Source organism: Oncorhynchus clarkii, chromosome 4, assembly GCF_045791955.1.
Source record: "Oncorhynchus clarkii lewisi isolate Uvic-CL-2024 chromosome 4, UVic_Ocla_1.0, whole genome shotgun sequence".
Classification (NCBI taxonomy): domain Eukaryota; kingdom Metazoa; phylum Chordata; class Actinopteri; order Salmoniformes; family Salmonidae; genus Oncorhynchus; species Oncorhynchus clarkii.
The window spans coordinates 79,453,775-79,472,319 of NC_092150.1; the positions used below are offsets into that span (position 1 = coordinate 79,453,775).

Below are 18,545 nucleotides of genomic sequence, written 5' to 3' on the forward strand. Positions count from 1 at the left end.
TGATGGAGGAGCTGGTGAACTTCATGGAGAGAGTTCCCAAGGCCCAGTCTGCCACCTGCTGGAAGAATAAGGAAATCCAAAGGTGACCTGCCAGACCAATGCCCTGCACAAATTAGTTTAGGATTTGTCAGCTGATGTTATACTTGTAATTCACAAACAGAGAGCACACTATTTTCATGAGAAAAAAAACATTGAGACAATTTATTTTTAGGCTGCTTCCCAGCCCGCTGAAGGATGCTGTAGAAGTGTCGACTTGGAAGAGATGCTACAGTATTCAGGATGTCAACTCTGCTCTCAGCAAGGTGCAACTCGTGGGCTACTCGCAGAAAGTAGTAAGAAGTCTGTCTTGTGCACTATAATTCAAACACACATACGCATTAATTCACCTAATAACTAAAGCTAACGTGTGTCTTCTATCATTTCTCTCTCCAGGAGCTGTTTGGTGCCGTGCAGGTCACACCACTGAGCTCTGGCTACTCATTGGGTTGCTCTAACTGGATCATCCAATCACATTATGAGAAGGTTTCCTATGTCTCTGGCTCCTCCCTCCTCACCAAACATCCACAGCCCATGGATCAGAGCGCTATGATGTTCTTATTCTGACTGGCCTCACACAGATGCCAACCGCCAACCCAGATGGCATGCTAGGGGACTTCTGCAGTAACCTAGGTATGTTGTGTCCTGGTCCCAAGTCTGTCTGTGCTGTCTCGCCAACTCCTATAGTCATTGGCTATATGTTCATAGCGCCATCAACAGTACAATTACCTAATCTTTGGAATCTTGCATAGTACCCATAAAAACACAGTGCATTCAAAATTGAATTCATATGTAAGATAGAAGTGGAGACTAAAAACGTTTAGAAACAGGTTTGAAATGTAATGAAATTGAATGTCTTTAGATAGGTACACATTAAACTAATTACAGGTTGACATATGGCGTTGTGTCTGACCAAACAGTCTGTTGTGCTTGTAGCCATGACGATCCGTGCAGGGGGCAACGTGCTGGTGCCTTGCTATTTCTCAGGGCTGATCTATGATCTCTTTGAGTGTCTTTACCAGTTCATAGAGAACGCCAACCTGGGCTCCACCCCCTTCTACTTTATCTCGCCTGTGGCCAACAGCTCTCTAGAGTTCTCACAGATTTTCGCAGTGGTGAGTTCCAGAGCCATAGAATTAAAATGATTCTACGATTCTATTTCTATGACCTGTGATTTTTGAGCCATCTGTAGATTTGACTACTACTATCTCACAGGTCTCTTGTAAAATAGATTTTTTTAAATCTCACTAGCTTGGTTTCGATCCACTTGGTGACAGATTTTCATGCGAATATTAAAAAATCCACATAAAGAAAAAATGCTCATTTCCCCACCAGTAGCGTTTCCACCAAACAGACTTGTTGCCAGATAAAAATCAGTGCATGATGACATAGTGCACACAAAATGTACTTTTTAGCTGAAGTTTTCATGTACTGAATAAAAGTAAACTACCAATAGTTTTTGTCACAAACTGTTGCATTAAATAGCAAATGTGCCTTACTCTGGTCTTGATATGTGTTCTCTAGCCAACAGCTGGCAGATACAGTGCAGGTAGGCTAGTCTACATGATGACATTATGGAGAAGAGACAGAATATTTTTATTTGTGAAACAGCAGTCAAGCATCGATCATCATGTCACAAGAATCAGACCCTCAATATTTATTGGAAAGGAGCATCAAGATCACCGTACACTTCACCACCCTGTGAAGTTCATCATAACTTATTTAATCTGTATCTTAATAAACTGCATGGTTTCCCGAGTCCTAGTGGGAGGACCACACACCACATCATCGCCTGACTCAAAGTTTACGTCGATATGATAGTTCAATAAATCAATATTTGATATAATAATTTCCACCGCCATTTCTCATATTTTATTTTATTTTATTTTTTATTTCACCTTTATTTAACCAGGTAGGCTAGTTGAGAACAAGTTCTCATTTACAACTGCGACCTGGCCAAGATAAAGCATAGCAGTGTGAACAGACAACACAGAGTTACACACGGAGTAAACAATTAACAAGTCAATAACACAGTAGGAAAAAAGAGTCTATATACATTGTGTGCAAAAGGCATGAGGAGGTAGGCGAATAATAAACATTTTGCAGATTAACACTGGAGTGATAAATGATCAGATGGTCATGTACAGGTAGATATTGGTGTGCCAAAGAGCCGAAAAGTAAATAAACAGTATGGGGTTGAGGTAGGTAAAATTGGGTGGGCTATTTACTGATAGACTATGTACAGCTGCAGCAATCGTTTAGCTGCTCAGATAGCAGATGTTTGAAGTTGGTGAGGGAGATAAAGGTCTCCAACTTCAGCGATTTTTGCAATTCGTTCCAGTCACAGGCAGCAGAGAACTGTAACGAAAGGCGGCCAAATGAGGTGTTGGCTTTAGGGATGATCAGTGAGATACACCTGCTGGAGCGCGTGCTACGGGTGGGTGTTGCCATCGTGAGCAGTGAACTGAGATAAGGCGGAGCTTTACCTAGCATGGACTTGTAGATGACCTGGAGCCAGTGGGTCTGGCGACGGCCAGCCGACTAGAGCATACAGGTCGCAGTGGTGGGTGGTATAAGGTGCTTTAGTAACAAAACGGATGGCACTGTGATAAACTGCACCCAGTTTGCTGAGTAGAGTATTGGAAGCTATTTTGTAGATGACATCGCCGAAGTCGAGGATCGGTAGGATAGTCAGTTTTACTAGGGTAAGTTTGGCGGCGTGAGTGAAGGAGGCTTTGTTGCGGAATAGAAAGGAGTTGGTGAACCAGGCAAGGCAGTCATCAGAAAAACCGAGGCTACTGAGTCTGCCGATAAGAATATGGTGATTGACAGAGTCGAAAGCCTTGGCAAGGTCGATGAAGACGGCTGCACAGTACTGACTTTTATCGATGGCGGTTATGATATCGTTTAGTACCTTGAGCGTGGCTGAGGTGCACCCGTGACCGGCTCGGAAACCAGATTGCACAGCGGAGAAGGTACAGTGGGATTCGAGATGGTCCGTGACCTGTTTGTTGACTTGGCTTTCGAAGACCTTAGATAGGCAGAGCAGGATGGATATAGGTCTGTAACAGTTTGGGTCCAGGGTGTCTCCCCCTTTGAAGAGGGGGAGGACTGCGGCAGCTTTCCAATCCTTGGGGATCTCAGACGATATGAAAGAGAGGTTGAACAGGCTGGTAATAGGGGTTGCGACAATGGCGGCGGATAGTTTCAGAAATAGAGGGTCCAGATTGTCAAGCCCAGCTGATTTGTACGGGTCCAGGTTTTGCAGCTCTTTCAGAACATCTGCTATCTGGATTTGGATAAAGGAGAACCTGGAGAGGCTTGGGCGAGTAGCTGCGGGGGGGGCGGAGCTGTTGGCCGAGGTTGGAGTAGCCAGGAGGAAGGCATGGCCAGCCGTTGAGAAATGCTTGTTGAAGTTTTCGATAATCATGGATTTATCGGTGGTGACTGTGTTACCTAGCCTCAGTGCAGTGGGCAGCTGGGAGGAGGTGCTCTTGTTCTCCATGGACTTTAGTGTCCCAGAACTTTTTGGAGTTCGAGCTACAGGATGCATACGTTATACTGACACAAAAAGATCCCACCATTTCAAATGAACAAATTATCTGTCGGCTTTTATAAAATTGTACCGAATTGTACCGTTTCCATCACAGCTGTCGTGATTTTTTTTTTATATATGGAATGACTTTACTCATAAAAACTGTGTGAAAACGGGGTTAATGAGACTAACCTACAGTGTTAATGAGACTAACCTTCAGTGTTAATGAGACTAACCTACAGTGTTAATGAGACTAACCTACAGTGTTAATGAGACTAACCTTCAGTGTTAATGAGACTAACCTACAGTGTTAATGAGACTAACCTACAGTGTTAATGAGACTAACCTACAGTGTTAATGAGACTAACCTACAGTGTTAATGAGACTAACCTTCAGTGTTACTGAGACTAACCTACAGTGTTAATGAGACTAACCTACAGTGTTAATGAGACTAACCTACAGTGTTAATGAGACTAACCTTCAGTGTTAATGAGACTAACCTACAGTGTTAATGAGACTAACCTACAGTGTTAATGAGACTAACCTACAGTGTTAATGAGACTGACCTACAGTGTTAATGAGACTAACCTACAGTGTTAATGAGACTAACCTACAGTGTTAATGAGACTAACCTACAGTGTTAATGAGACTAACCTACAGTGTTAATGAGACTAACCTTCAGTGTTAATGAGACTAACCTACAGTGTTAATGAGACTAACCTACAGTGTTAATGAGACTAACCTTCAGTGTTAATGAGACTAACCTTCAGTGTTAATGAGACTAACCTTCAGTGTTAATGAGACTAACCTACAGTGTTAATGAGACTAACCTACAGTGTTAATGAGACTAACCTACAGTGTTAATGAGACTAACCTACAGTGTTAATGAGACTAACCTACAGTGTTAATGAGACTAACCTACAGTGTTAATGAGACTAACCTACAGTGTTAATGAGACTAACCTACAGTGTTAATGAGACTAACCTACAGTGTTAATGAGACTAACCTTCAGTGTTAATGAGACTAACCTACAGTGTTAATGAGACTAACCTACAGTGTTAATGAGACTAACCTACAGTGTTAATGAGACTAACCTACAGTGTTAATGAGACTAACCTTCAGTGTTAATGAGACTAACCTACAGTGTTAATGAGACTAACCTACAGTGTTAATGAGACTAACCTACAGTGTTAATGAGACTAACCTACAGTGTTAATGAGACTAACCTACAGTGTTAATGAGACTAACCTACAGTGTTAATGAGACTAACCTTCAGTGTTAATGAGACTAACCTACAGTGTTAATGAGACTAACCTACAGTGTTAATGAGACTAACCTACAGTGTTAATGAGACTAACCTACAGTGTTAATGAGACTAACCTACAGTGTTAATGAGACTAACCTGCAGTGTTAATGAGACTAACCTACAGTGTTAATGAGACTAACCTTCAGTGTCCTCCATAATTATTGAGACAGTATTTTTTTTATTTTGTACTCCAAAAGTTCAAATCAAATAATGACTATGACGTTAAAGTGCAGACTGTCTACTTTAATTTGAACCGTTTAGAAATATCAGCAGTTTTTGTACATCGGCCTCCCCCCTCTCAATTTATGGGGCCAAAATGATTGGGACAAATTAATTTGTGTGTATTAAAGTAGTAAAAAGTTTAGTATTTGGTCCCATATCATTTAATGTCATTTAATGACTACATCAAGCTGGTAATGAAATTAATGTATCATTTTGGAGTAACTTTTATTGTAAATAGAATGTTTCTAAACACTTCTACATTAATGTGGATGCTACCATGATTACTGATAATTCTGAATGAATCGTGGATAATTATGAGTGAGAAAGTTGGACGCAAAAATATCATATCCCTTAGATATGCTAACCACTCACCATTACAATAACTGGGAAGGTTAGCATTTTTGGAGGGGATATAACCTAATGCAGACCACGATGTCTTGTTCCCAGACAAACTAAACTTCTTTGCTCGCTTTGAGGACAATACAGTGCCACCGACACGGCCCGCTACCAAAACCTGCGGGCTCTCCTTCACTGCAGCCAATGTGAGTAAAACATTTAAACTTGTTAACCCTCGCAAGGCTGCAGGCCCAGACGGCATCCCCAGCCACGTCCTCAGAGCATGCGCAGACCAGCTGGCTGGAGTGTTTACGGACATATTCAATCGATCCTTATCCCACTCTGCTGTTCCCACATGCTTCAAGAGGGCCACCATTGTTCCTGTTCCCAAGAAAGCAAAGGTAACTGAGCTAAATGACTATCGCCCCGTAGCACTCACTTCCGTCATCATGAAGTGCTTTGAGAGACTAGTCAAGGACCATATCACCTCCACCCTACCTGTCACCCTAGACCCACTCCAATTTGCTTACCGCCCCAATAGGTCCACAGATGACGCAATCGCAATCACACTCCACACTGCCCTAACCCATCTGGACAAGAGGAATATCTATGTAAGAATGCTGTTCATCGACTATAGCTCAGCGTTTAACACCATAGTACCCTCGAAACGTGTTACTAAGCTCGAGACCCTGGGTCTCGACCCCACCCTGTGCAACTGGGTCCTGGACTTCCTGACGGGCCGCCCCCAGGTGGTGAGGGTGGGAAACAACATCTCCACCCGGGGCCCCACAAGGTTGCGTTCTCAGCCCTCTCCTGTACTCCCTGTTCACCCATGACTGCATGGCCACGCACGCCTCCAACTCAATCATCAAGTTTGCAGACGACACTACAGTGGTAGGCTTGATTACCAACAATGACGAGACATCTGCTAACCATGTGTATGTGACATATATAAAATTTGATTTGATAGTTGACGTTTCCTTTCCGGACAATTTACTTATCACTGCATACTCTCACACACACAACCTACATGCACATCTGCAGCATATTCTATTCTTATTTACAATAAGAGACTCCAAAATGACATTTATTTACCATTAGAAACGGGGAACAAATATGTTTTACTACTTCAACAGACATAAGTTAATTTGTCCCAAAACTTTTGGTCCCCTGAAATGGGTGGACTATGTACATAAAGTGCTGTAATGTCTACACGACTCACCTGATATGTATAAAAATACCCTCAAATGAAAGCTCACAGGCTGCATTTTAACCTCATAGTCATCGTTTCAAATTCAAACTTTTGGAGTATAGAGCCAAAAGAAGACTTCGGTGTACCAATATTTACAGTGGGCTCTGTGCATAAATGGGTTAAATTAAAACTTACTGTTGGTAGCAGACCTGCCTGTGGAGATGTGACACCCAGTCTTTTCCCCTTTTTCTTATCTTCTGGAAGGCTTTATAAGCAGTCTAAGGTTTACCTTCCAGAACCTCCTTTCCCTCACTCTGAGGTAAGGCTGCTGGTCTTTAAATTGATTTGTTTTAAAGCGAGTTGGTGCCAATTGAAATTACATTGCACCATATTTTACAGTTTTATCTTTAATTTACTCAATCTATCAGATTTTTGGACACTGTTCATTTGATAATTTAGCTATAGTTGTATGTTGGCCTATTTCAGACACTTGTCTGTCTTTCTGTCTATGTATCTCTCAGTTGATCCAGACCAACAAGTTGAAGCACTACCCTAGTATCCATGGCGACTTCAGTAGTGAGGTCCGGCAGCCGTGTGTGGTGTTCAACAGGCACCTGTCTCTTCGCTTCGGGGACGTGGTGCACTTTATGGAACTGTGGGACAAATCCAGCCTCAACACTATCATCTTCACTGGTGAGCACAACTGTACCAGAACATGGCAAGTTTACCAACCATGGTAGCCTGTCCCTAATCCCAGAACCCAAAACCAAATCCTGCGCTAGCTGGTCTGTCACAAGAGACTTGACCTGTCATTAAAACTTTGTTCCATTGTTCGAATACCATTAGACGATATAAAACAGAAGGTTAGATCCCATGGTTCCAAATATGTGGTCTACTGAACTATGAATGTTTTTTTTTAAATGGTTCTATCTTACTCCCACAGAACCAGACTTCCTGGATGCATCCTACCTGGATGCGGTAGCCCCGTACCAGCCACTGGCCATGAAGTGTGTGTACTGTCCCATCGATACTCGCCTCAACTTCCACCAGGTCTCCAAGCTGCTCACGGAGGTCCAGGTACTCAATACACACCTGGAACTTTTATAAGGAAGGCACTGCTATTATACATGTACAGTTCCTTCAGAAAGTTTTCACACCCCCTGACATGTTCCACATTTTGTTGTGTTACAGCCTGAATTTCAAATAGATTACATTTAGATTGTGTCACTGATCTACACACAATACCCTGTAATGCCAAAGTGGAATTATGTTTTAGGCTTGCCATAACAAATGTATAAAAATTGAAAAGCTGAAATGTCTTGAGCTAATAAGTATTCAACCCATTTGTTTTGGCAAGCATAAATAACTTCAGGAGTAAACATTTGCTGAACAAGTCAGATAATAAGTTGCATGGACTAACTCTGTGTGCAATAATGGTGTTTAAAATAACCCATCTCTGTACCCCACGCATACAATTATCTGTAAGGTCCCTTAATCCAGCAGTGAATTTCAAGCATATATTCAACGACAAAGACCAGGGAGGTTTTCCAATGCTTCGTAAAGAAGGGTACCTTTTAGTAAATGGGTAAAACAAATTTAAAAAGCAGACATTGAATATCCCTTTGAGCATGGTGAAGTTATCACATACACTTTGGTCACTTCAGACATACAGGTGTCCTTCCTAACTCGTCCTTCCTAGTTGACAGAGAGGAAGCAAAACGCTCAGGAATTTCACCATGAAACTAATGGTGATTTAAAACAGGTTAATGGCTTTGATAGGAGAACTGAGGATAGATCAACAACCTTGTAGTTACTCCACAATACTAACCTAAACGGAGTGAAAAGAAGGAAACCTGTACAGAATAAAAATATTCCAAAACATGCATCCTTTTTGCAATAAGGCATTAAAGTAATACTGCAAGAAATGTGGCGAAGAAATTAACTTTTTGTCCCGAGTACAAAGCATTATGTTTGACGCAAATACAACTCATCACTGAGTACCACTCCATATTTTCAAGCAGGGTGGTGGCTGCATCATGTTATGGGTATGCTTGTTGTCTGCAAGGACTAGGGAGTAAAAAAAAAAAAAGGAATAGAGGAAAACATGATTCAGTTTGCTTTCCAACAGACACTGGGAGACAATCCACCATTCAGCAGGACAATATTTTTATTAAATTGTATTTAACCATTATTTAATTAGGCAAGTCAGTTAAGAAGAAATTCTTATTTACAATGACGGCCTACCAAAAGGCCTCCTGCAGGGACAGGAGCTGGGAGACACCGCGAGACACCGCAACACTACATAAAGAAATCACCTAAAAAGCAAGGCCAAATATACACTGGAGTTGCTTACCAAGATGACATTGAATGTTCCTGAGTTGCCTAGTTACAGTTTTGACATAAATCGGCTTGAAAATCTATGGCAAGACTTGGAAATGGCTGTCTAGCAATAGGGGAAAAAAAGTACATCAACAACCAACTTGACAGAATTTTCAAAGGAATAATGGGCAAAACTCTAAGACTTAACCAGAAAGACTCACAGCTGTAATCGCTACCAAAAGTGATTTTAACCTATTTACTCAGGGTGTTGAATACTTATCTAATCAAGATATATTGGTGTTTTGTTTTCCATTAATAAAAAAAGGTTTGAATTTTTCTTCCACTTTGACAGAGTATTTTGTGTAGATCGTTGACAAAAAAATGACATCCATTTTAATCTCACTTTGTAACACAACATGGGTGTGAATACTTTCTAAAGGCACTTCTCCCCTCGTTCTTCCTTTTTTCATCTTGGACTCTTATTTGACTTTTTTGCCCATAACCTCTCCTCACAGCCTCTCCATGTGGTGTATCCAGAGCAGTACACCCAGCCCCCCCCAACCCAGTCCCACTGCTCTGACCTGATGCTGGAGCTGCAGCCCCCTCCCATGCCCTATCGCCGCTGCTCTGTGCTGGGCCTGCCCTTCAGACGCCGCTGGGAACGCATCCAGCTACTGCCAGAGGTAGGGCCTGTTGCAACACACTAGACTGGCATTACCATTCTCCCAAGTTTCGTTCATCACTCTGCTGTTTTGAGGAAGCCTGGAAATTGAGGCTAGCAATACATTAACCCCTTTTGGCCAAACGTAGTATGGACTATATGGGGAATTGAGTTGTCGTTTAGGATTTGTCCAAACAGTCTCTAACCCCTATCTGTCGTCCCTCTGCAGCTGGCCAAATCCCTAGTGCCATCTGAGATCAAACCTGGCATCTCCTAGGCAACCGTGTCCGCAGTTCTGCAGTCCAAGGATAACAAGCATATGCTACAGGTCAGTGTGTGAGAGTATGCAGTGTTGAATAAGGAAATGTCAGACACACACACCACTAACTATCTTGTCTGTGTGATACCAGCTGGTTCCGAAGCCCCCTCTGCTGCCCCCCAGTAAAAAGAGGAAGCGTGTAGTGGAGGAGCCCCCAGAGGTGCTGGCACCCAAACCCCTGCTCAGTAGAGCTGTACCCCCTGGAAACCTCCCAACCATGTTACATAAGGTGAGAGTGACACCTTCAAAGCACTGGACACTGATTGGCGTCAGCATTTCTGAAGAGATGGTGTTGATGTCAACAATATGGTGATAGCTCTCCTTCCAAGCTTCCAATTGGCTTAGGAGAGATTCGGCCTTACAATTCAGTTTCTTCATATATGCAAACATGTAGTTAGGCTTACGGTTAATTATTTTGGGATTTAGCATCAATGTGTCCTGTTCCCTGCCAGCACGGCATCACAGAAGTAAAGGTGGAGAAGACTGCGGAGAGCCACATTCTGCACCTGCAGACTGAGGACACTCTGATCCAGCTGGAGGAGGACGGGACTCACATCGTGTGTAACAACAACGAGCCGCTCTGCACCGCTCTCAGGGATCTGGTGCTGCACTTCCTTATGCACCTTAACCCCCTAACTCTGACGTCAACGCCACCGTTTCCATTCCTCCATGTGCGTGTTTGAGATTGACTACATTAGTCAGCGACTACAGAATGACTGTTCTACAAATCTGGCTCGCATCCTGAATGACGACTTATTATGATTGACCACAGTTCAGTTAGCTGATTTACCAATCTCAAACACTCACTTTCCCAATTGTTGGAAGTGGCTTTCTCTACTTGTCTCCTCTCATTTGTACAGCTAGTGATATCATTTTTGTTTTCTTGTATGTAGATAGTGCTTTTTGTAATAGCAATGTGTAAAATAGTATTTTGTAATAAACTACATTTAGGAAAGAAGTGAGTCACTTATCAATTTGAGAGAAGAAAATGTCCATTCCCAATATTCAAATCCTTTCTGAAGAGTCCTGTATTCAGTAGAAAATGTACACTGTTCATTCTAGTCCAGAGGAGGCTGGTAGTTGTAGGACAGGCTCATTGTCTTGACTGGAATCTAATGCAACAGAGTCAAATGTTTCCATGCGTTTGGTACAAGTCCAATGATTACATTCCAGCCATTATAATGACCCTGTCCTATAGCTCCTCCCACCAGCCTGTTCAAGCCTCTCAGGGAAAATCAACAAAAGGTGAGAAGGCGATTGTTTACAGAAGTCACTTGGGGAGATTCCATTATTATTGATCATTGCAGTTCCTGAATACTGCCACTTGGAGGCCATGAAAACCAGCTCGGTCATGCTCCCATAGTACATTGCTAGAGACTAGGCTCCATTTAGTCAAAATACATCACTTCAATGCCAAGGTGTTACAAATACTTCAGGACATCTTAATCTTCTACATTATGCATTATTTCCACAATTTACAGTAACAATTCAATCTTAATTTCACAACAATTGTTATAGCTTAAACGCTCTATAATCACATTTTATTGGTCATACACACCAGCTTGGATGCCCCTGTATCGTCTCCATGTTCTAGATGGTAGCAGGGTGAACAGGCTGTGGCTCGGGCGACAGATCCTTGGCCTTACTGTGACCCCGGGTCCTGGAGGGTAGGCAGTGTGCCCCCAGTGATGCGTTGAGCTGACCGCACCACCCTCTGGAGTGCCCTGCGGTTGCGGACGGTGAAATTGCCGTACCAAGTGGTGATGCAGCCTGACAGGAAGCTCTCTATGGTGCATCTGTAATTTGTGAGGGTCTTAAGGGCCCATTTGAAATTATTCATCCTGAGGTTGAAGGGGAGTTGTTTCTTCACCACTGTCTGTGTGAATGGACAATTTCAGATTGTCAGTGATGTGCAAGCCAAGGGACTTAAAGCTGACCAACGCCACATTCCTTCAGTAAAATTTTGAACCAGGAACAGATATAGCCTGTGGTTCACGCCAGACTTGATTGCCCTTGACCAGCACAAAAACATCCTGTGGCATTCTGCATTAGAATCAAACAGCCCCCGCGATATGCAACTTTTCAGGGAAGTTAGGAACCAATACACACAGGCAGTAAGCAAAGGCTAGCTTTTTCAAACAGAAATGTGCATCCTGCAGCACAAACTCCCAAATGTTCTGGGACACTAAAGTCCATGGAGCATAAGAGCACCTCCTCGCAGCTGCCCACTGCACTGAGGCAAGGAAACACTGCCACCACCAATAAATCCACGATAATTGAGAATTTCAATAAGCATTTTCCTACAGCTGGCCATGCTTTCCACCTGGCCACCCCTACCCTGGTCAACAGCCCTGCACCCTCTACAGCAACTTGCCCAAGCCTCCCCATTTCTCCTTCACCCAAATCCAGATAGCTGATGTTCTGAAAGAGCTGCAAAATCTGGACCCCTACAAATCAGCAGGACTAGACAATCTGGACACTCTTACTAAAATGATCAGCTGAAATTATTGCAACCCCTATTACTAGCTTGTTCAACCTCTCTTTCGTATTGTCTGTGTTCCCCAAAGATTGGAAAGCTGCCACGGTCATCACCCTCTTCAAAGGGGGAGACACACTAGACCCAAACTGCTACAGACCTATATCTATCCTACCCTGCCTTTCTAAGGTCTTTGAAAGCCAAGTTATCAAACAGATCACCGACCATTTCGAATCCCACCGTTCCTTCTCCGCTAAGCAATCTGGTTTCCGAGCAGGTCATGGGTGCACCTCAGCAACGCTCAAGGTCCTAAACGATATCATAACCTCCATTGAAAAGAGACAATACTGTGCAGCTGTATTCATCGACCTGGCCAAGGCTTTCGACTCTGTCAATCACCACATTATTTTCAGGAGACTCAACATCCTTGGTTTCTTAAATGACTGCCTCGCCTGGTTCACCAACTACTTCACAGACAGAGTTCAGTGTGTCAAATCAGAGGGCCTGTTGTCCGGACCTCTGGCAGTTTCTATGGGGGTGCCACAGGGTTCAATTCTCGGACTGACTCTTTTCTCTGTATACATCAATGATGTTGCTCTTGCTGCTGGTGATTCTCTGATCCACCTCTACGCAGACGATACCATTCTGTATACTTCTGGCCCTTCTTTGGATACTGTGTTAACTAACCTCCAGACACGCTTCAAATGCTATACAACTCTCCTTCTGTGGCCTCCAACTGCTCTAAAATGCAAGTAAAACTAAATGCATGCTCTTCAACCGATCGCTACCAGCACCTGCCCGCCCATCTAGCATCACTACTCTGGACGGTTCTGACTTAAAATATGTGGACATTTACAAACACCTAGGTGTCTGATTAGACTGTAAACTATTCTTCCAGACTCACATTAAGCATCTCCAATCCAAAATTAAATCTAGAATTGGCTTCCTATTTCGCAACAAAGCTTCCTTCACTCATGCTGCCAAACACACCCTCGTAAAAAAAACTGACTATCCAACCGATCCTTGACTTTGGCGATGTTATTTACAAAATAGCCTCCAGCAGTCTACTCAGCAAATTGAATGCAGTCTATCACAGTGCCATCCGTTTTGTCACCAAAGCCCTATATACTACCCATCACTGCGACCTGTATGCTCTCGTTGGCTGGCCCTCACTTCATATTCGTCACCAAACCCACTGGCTCCAGATCATATATAAGTATTTGCTAGGTAAAGCCCCGCCTTAGCTCACTGGTCACCATAGCAGCACCCACACGTAGCACACGCTCCAGCAGGTATATTTCACTGGTCACCCCCAAAGCCGACACTTCTTTTGGCCGCCTTTCCTTCCAGAACGAATTGCAAATCACTGAAGCTGGACTCATATCTCCCTCACTAGCTTTAAGCACCAGCTGTCATATCACTGCACATAGCCCATCTAACTACCTCATCCCCATCCTGTTATTTTTTGGGTCCTTTGCACCCCAGTAGCTCTACTTGCAGTTACATTCAGCTTCTGCACATCACTCCAGTGTTTAATTGCTAAATTGCCTATTTATTTTCTTACCTTGTGTTATTGACTGTATGTTTTGTTTATTCCATGTGTGACTGTATGTTTTGTTTATTCCATGTGTAACTGTGTTGTTTGTGTCGCACTGCTTTGCTTTATCTTGGTCAGGTCGCAGTCTTAAATTAGAACTTCTCAACTAGCCTATCTGGTTAAGTAAATTTGAAATAAAAATGACTCCTCTGACAAAACAAAAGCTGATTCAAAGAGGAAGTGTCAAAACTCTTCCACGGTAGGATACAAGTATTCTCAATGAAATGTGGCTATCGAGGAAGACACTTTTTGCCTACCAACAAATTGACACACTCAACCACTTATGTTTTCAGTTCACGGCGAAAAGATGGACTTTTGCCCAAATGAGAAAACCCTCCTGAGAGAGCAGGTGGAGAAAATAGGCCAAGTAAGTCTAGATCATTTTCCAGGCAGGGCACAATGACCTCTAAAGCAACAACTAGCTCCAACAAAATTAGCATCAATAGTTACAAGGGCATTAGACTGCTGCACATGCACACAAGTCAACTACAAAATACTTTCCTCACACTGAGGAGAGTGCAACATACTCACAATCTAGAATTTCCAGAACACTGACCATTTGTGTGGGAAAATATTTAATTGAGAGTTTACATGCACCTAAAATACATGTAATAATATTTCAATGTACAATATCTTAAATATACAGTGTACTACATGAGCATTAGATAACATAAATGTATGTATGCAGCAGATGGAAATGTTGATGTACTGATTGTCAGGAAGTCTGTCCTGTTTGAATATTGTTTTAATGTGTACTCTCCCTTCCTCCACATGAGACTATTGACTTGACAAAAGCAAGCTTCATCACATTACTTCTCGCTATATAATTAAACTGGATCAGTGATCATATTGCGGAAGAAAGGAAAGATGTGGATTGTTGCATTTGAGCGGCTCTAAATGCTTTAGCAAGAACATGTTTGTGGAATAATGCAGTCAAACAGTAAACGTATACAGGCAGTACGTTTTGAAGGGATCCCCTGGCTGGTTTGATATCTCATATCCTAGGCACCTGAGGGCAGTTTGGTCTTCTGCAGATTCTATTGTTTTACACACCTTCTTATAGGACTTGTGGAAGGGGCAACATTTCATACGCCCAATCCCAAACCAACCCTTAGCCCCCAGGCTCTTTTGTAGATCTGAAATAGATGGTTATGTACAGAACAGTTTAGTCATTTAGCAGACGCTCTTATCCAGAGCGACTTTCAGGAGCAATTAGGTGTAAGGGCCTTGCTCAAGGGCACATCGACAGATTTTTCACCTAGTTGGCTCAGGAATTTAAACAAGCAACCTTTTGGGTTACAATGCTCTTAGCCACTAAGCTACCTGCACAACATGCTTGTAGCTTCAACTTGCCAGTGTCTTCTGAAAACATTCAGTATGTGGCTGAAAAAGGTGCGCTTTCACGTACATATAACAAATCTTCTAAGATCTACACAAGTGCCTAGGGGGTTATGGGGCTAAGTCAACCACCAGCTTTCTCTACACTGGAAACCGACCGACTGGTTTGTCTACTTGGATTCTTTCTCAGCATCCAGCAGCGCAGAGCGGATCCCAAGCTTCTGGAGCTCCTCTACCAAGTCTCCATTCTGGTGCATCTGTAGGAAGATGTCACATCCGCCCACAAACTCTCCATTTAAGAATATCTGTGGGATCGTGGGCCAGTTGGAGAAGTCCTTCACTCCTGTGAGAGAGACAGAAAGAGTTAACATGTGTAACTATTAACAATATCCATACAACATTTCCATTATGGCCCAATTTCAGCAGTATGATGATGCTGTAAGATAACAGTTCCCCAACTGACATTCCTTTGACGCACTTGTTGTGTTGCAAGTTAGCATTTCCTTATGTTCATAGACAATGTTGTCTCTACTAGTCCCATTGTATAGCAACAGCCACAGTAAAAAATTAAGGGGACTACCTAGTAACATATTGCTATAACAAGCCTAATAAATGTCAGTACATAAGTAGTATAATGTTTGAAATGAACCACACCCTCTTTGTCCTTGCTGCAAAACACTGATAAAAAAAATACTGTGAACCTAGTTAGCTAGATTTGAAAAGGAGCACAACTACTTTTGGACAGGTTGATGTACCATACATACATACAGCCAGCCACATATAGTTAATTTCTGTCATCTTAATGAAACTATTGTTACTAACTACAAGGTTAAAAACGATCGGGATAAAATGTAGGCTAGTATTTTGAAGTAAAAAGTAGCGAGCTGTACTGACCTTGTCTGAGATCCTGGTCATCCAACACGTTATATGCAGCATATTCATTCACACCATGCATCCTCAGTATCTGAACCACGGCATTACTGAAACCACACATTGGCTGGGCAGGCGTCCCTTTTATAAACACCACCACCTTGTCCTTCTTCACCATATCACCAAGGTCTTTCTGTAAGGCCGCAGAACACATGAGCCGGGCCGAGGACACCAACGATGCATGTTGTCCATCAACTTGCTTCGGTGGATAGACCGACGAACTCAACCGAAGACAGCGAACTGTCGACCGAATTAGGTTGTTCATTGTCTTCGTTTGAAGGAAGTTATAAACAGACAGAGACACTTTCACACACTCGGGAGCAGTGTTACCAACTAATTTTCAGGGAAAGTTGCTAGAGGCAGGTCGATTTGTTGCTAAAAGTTGCTAAATGACGTTGTGATGTCATTGGGTGATGACGCCATTACGCAATAACGAAAATAGCGTCGTTACGTAGATTACACAATAACGTTACTCAAATTGACTGTCCATCTCGGCGAAAAATATGATTTGACATTTGTTAGTTTAGATTTGTTTGTTTATTATCATATATTTTTTATTTGTAAAAGTAATATAAAACAACACATTTTCTATGATCACATTTTTATTTTTAAACACAACACATTGAATTATTAATATATTATTACATTTTATTTATTTTCTTTTTAACTAGTAAACCTACACATTCTGAACAAGTTTTAAGCAGTGTATTGGTAGTTAGTTAACATGCTACCTAACTGATCAACAATTATAGGTACAGGCTAATAACAAGGTATATATGCTATCTTATTGAACAAGCAACTTAACTCAAATAATGATGTATGCGCTAGGCATCACTCTCCAGCTCTCTCCAGGTTGTTGTGCTGCTTGGCTGGCTAGCTGCTCAATGGTTTCCTCCAGATATTGCCACTGTTCTCACACACACTGCAGTGCACACTGCCACCATCAGCTGTGTGTCTCCGCCAGTTCCAGAAAGTCCACTCCTTGCATACGTACTGTAAAAGTCATGAATCATAGATTGGCAAGGAAATCCTCTTCATATTCACTGTCCAACTGCATTGGCACGGAGCTGGAACCAGCAGAAGAGGATGGAGTGGCCTTAAAGCTGTACGCTGCTGTGGTGCCAAACTGCTGCAGAACTTCACTTGGTAGTTTATGCTGGTAAAAGGTATCACCAGCCAGATTCAGTCCATATCGCACCAGGAGTATGGAGTTGAGAGTGTGCAGTGACATTCTATTTATTAACTATTTATTAGCCGTTCAACCTCCGCATTTGAGTGTAGCAAGGAGATGGCAGCAAGTGCAGCTTTGCACAGTTCTTCAAATGGATTTGACCTGGAAGAGTCCGTGTAGTTATTGACTTGACTCCAAAACTCGACTGTATTTTCAGTTGAGTCCCACCTAAACAAATGGACGTTTCTCCATTGGGAAACAATTTTATCAATTGTTTGGGGCTGGTATCCCAGTAGCTCAGCTACTTTAATAATTTCAGTGGTGCCTTTATTGTGCTTTAGCGTTTCCTTAACACTGAACAAGGCCATGTGTCGCAAGGCTTCTAGGTTGTCTGGGTGCCTTGCTTGCAGCTCCTTGCTTAAAGCAACAATGTAGTTGATGCACTGTCTCCGAATGACCTTTTTGTCCTCTCGCGCAATACTGAGTTGGTACACCGTGCTCTCTAAAAGGTACTGAAGGTATGGTGATGGTCTGAGATGTCCATCAATGGCATCCTTCAGGACATCAATTTTTGCCATAGGGTTGACTACTCTGCTGCAAATTGATGTTAAGAGGTGTCCCAGATCCAAAAGCTTGACCAGATCTGTTTGCTCTCTCTCAAATGACTTCATTGCAACTTGTCCATGTACATGGCCTTGGAGCACATCTGCCATGTAGCAATGCTCACTGGCCTTGGTCACCTCAAAGTGGAGTTTCAGTTCTTCCCACTGGCTCAATATACAGGCTCAATCGATAGCCAACGTGTGGCACACACTTTGGTGATCTGCAGGGGTTTCTGGCCACAATTAATGGTGGCATACACTGCTTTGTACGCCTCGTGCCGTTTTGGGGAAATCAAAAACTAGTTGTAGGTTTCCCTGATTAAGTACTCAACACTCCTAGGGATGGTTTCTTTGGATGCTGCACAGACAGCCAATTGTAAAGACTGGCACACACAGCGCATGAGTACCAAATTGGGCAATGCACATTCTTCCTTTAAAATCTTGTGCACCCCGTTGTGTACCCCAGTCATCACGGACGCATTATCAGTGCCAATACCCTGAAGAT

The 18,545-nt window shown here is 42.7% G+C and overlaps 1 protein-coding gene and 1 pseudogene across 1 annotated transcript; one reads left to right on the forward strand and one right to left on the reverse strand.

Annotated features, from left to right (window-relative positions):
• Nucleotides 1–2: 2 nt before the first annotated feature.
• LOC139408059 (integrator complex subunit 9-like) lies at nucleotides 3–10,814 on the forward strand (annotated as a pseudogene).
• Nucleotides 10,815–14,557: 3,743 nt separating this feature from the next.
• On the reverse strand, nucleotides 14,558–16,698 carry LOC139407334 (glutaredoxin 5 homolog (S. cerevisiae)). Its single transcript, XM_071151038.1, has 2 exons — nucleotides 16,232–16,698; nucleotides 14,558–15,680 (listed from the first exon to the last, which is right to left on the reverse strand). Exons 1-2 carry the CDS (start codon nucleotides 16,530–16,532, stop codon nucleotides 15,508–15,510), a joined length of 474 nt encoding a protein of 157 aa, XP_071007139.1. The 5' UTR covers nucleotides 16,533–16,698; the 3' UTR covers nucleotides 14,558–15,507.
• Between the last annotated feature and the right edge of the window lie 1,847 nt (nucleotides 16,699–18,545).

Coding starts and splice junctions, on each gene's coding strand:
- LOC139407334 (XM_071151038.1), bottom strand. CDS start 16,532: ATGAACAACCTAATTCGGTCGACAGTTCGCTGTCTTCGGTTGAGTTCG. Junction 15,681..16,231: donor TGACCAGGATCTCAGACAAG/GTCAGTACAGCT, acceptor TCTCTCTCACAG/GAGTGAAGGACTTCTCCAAC.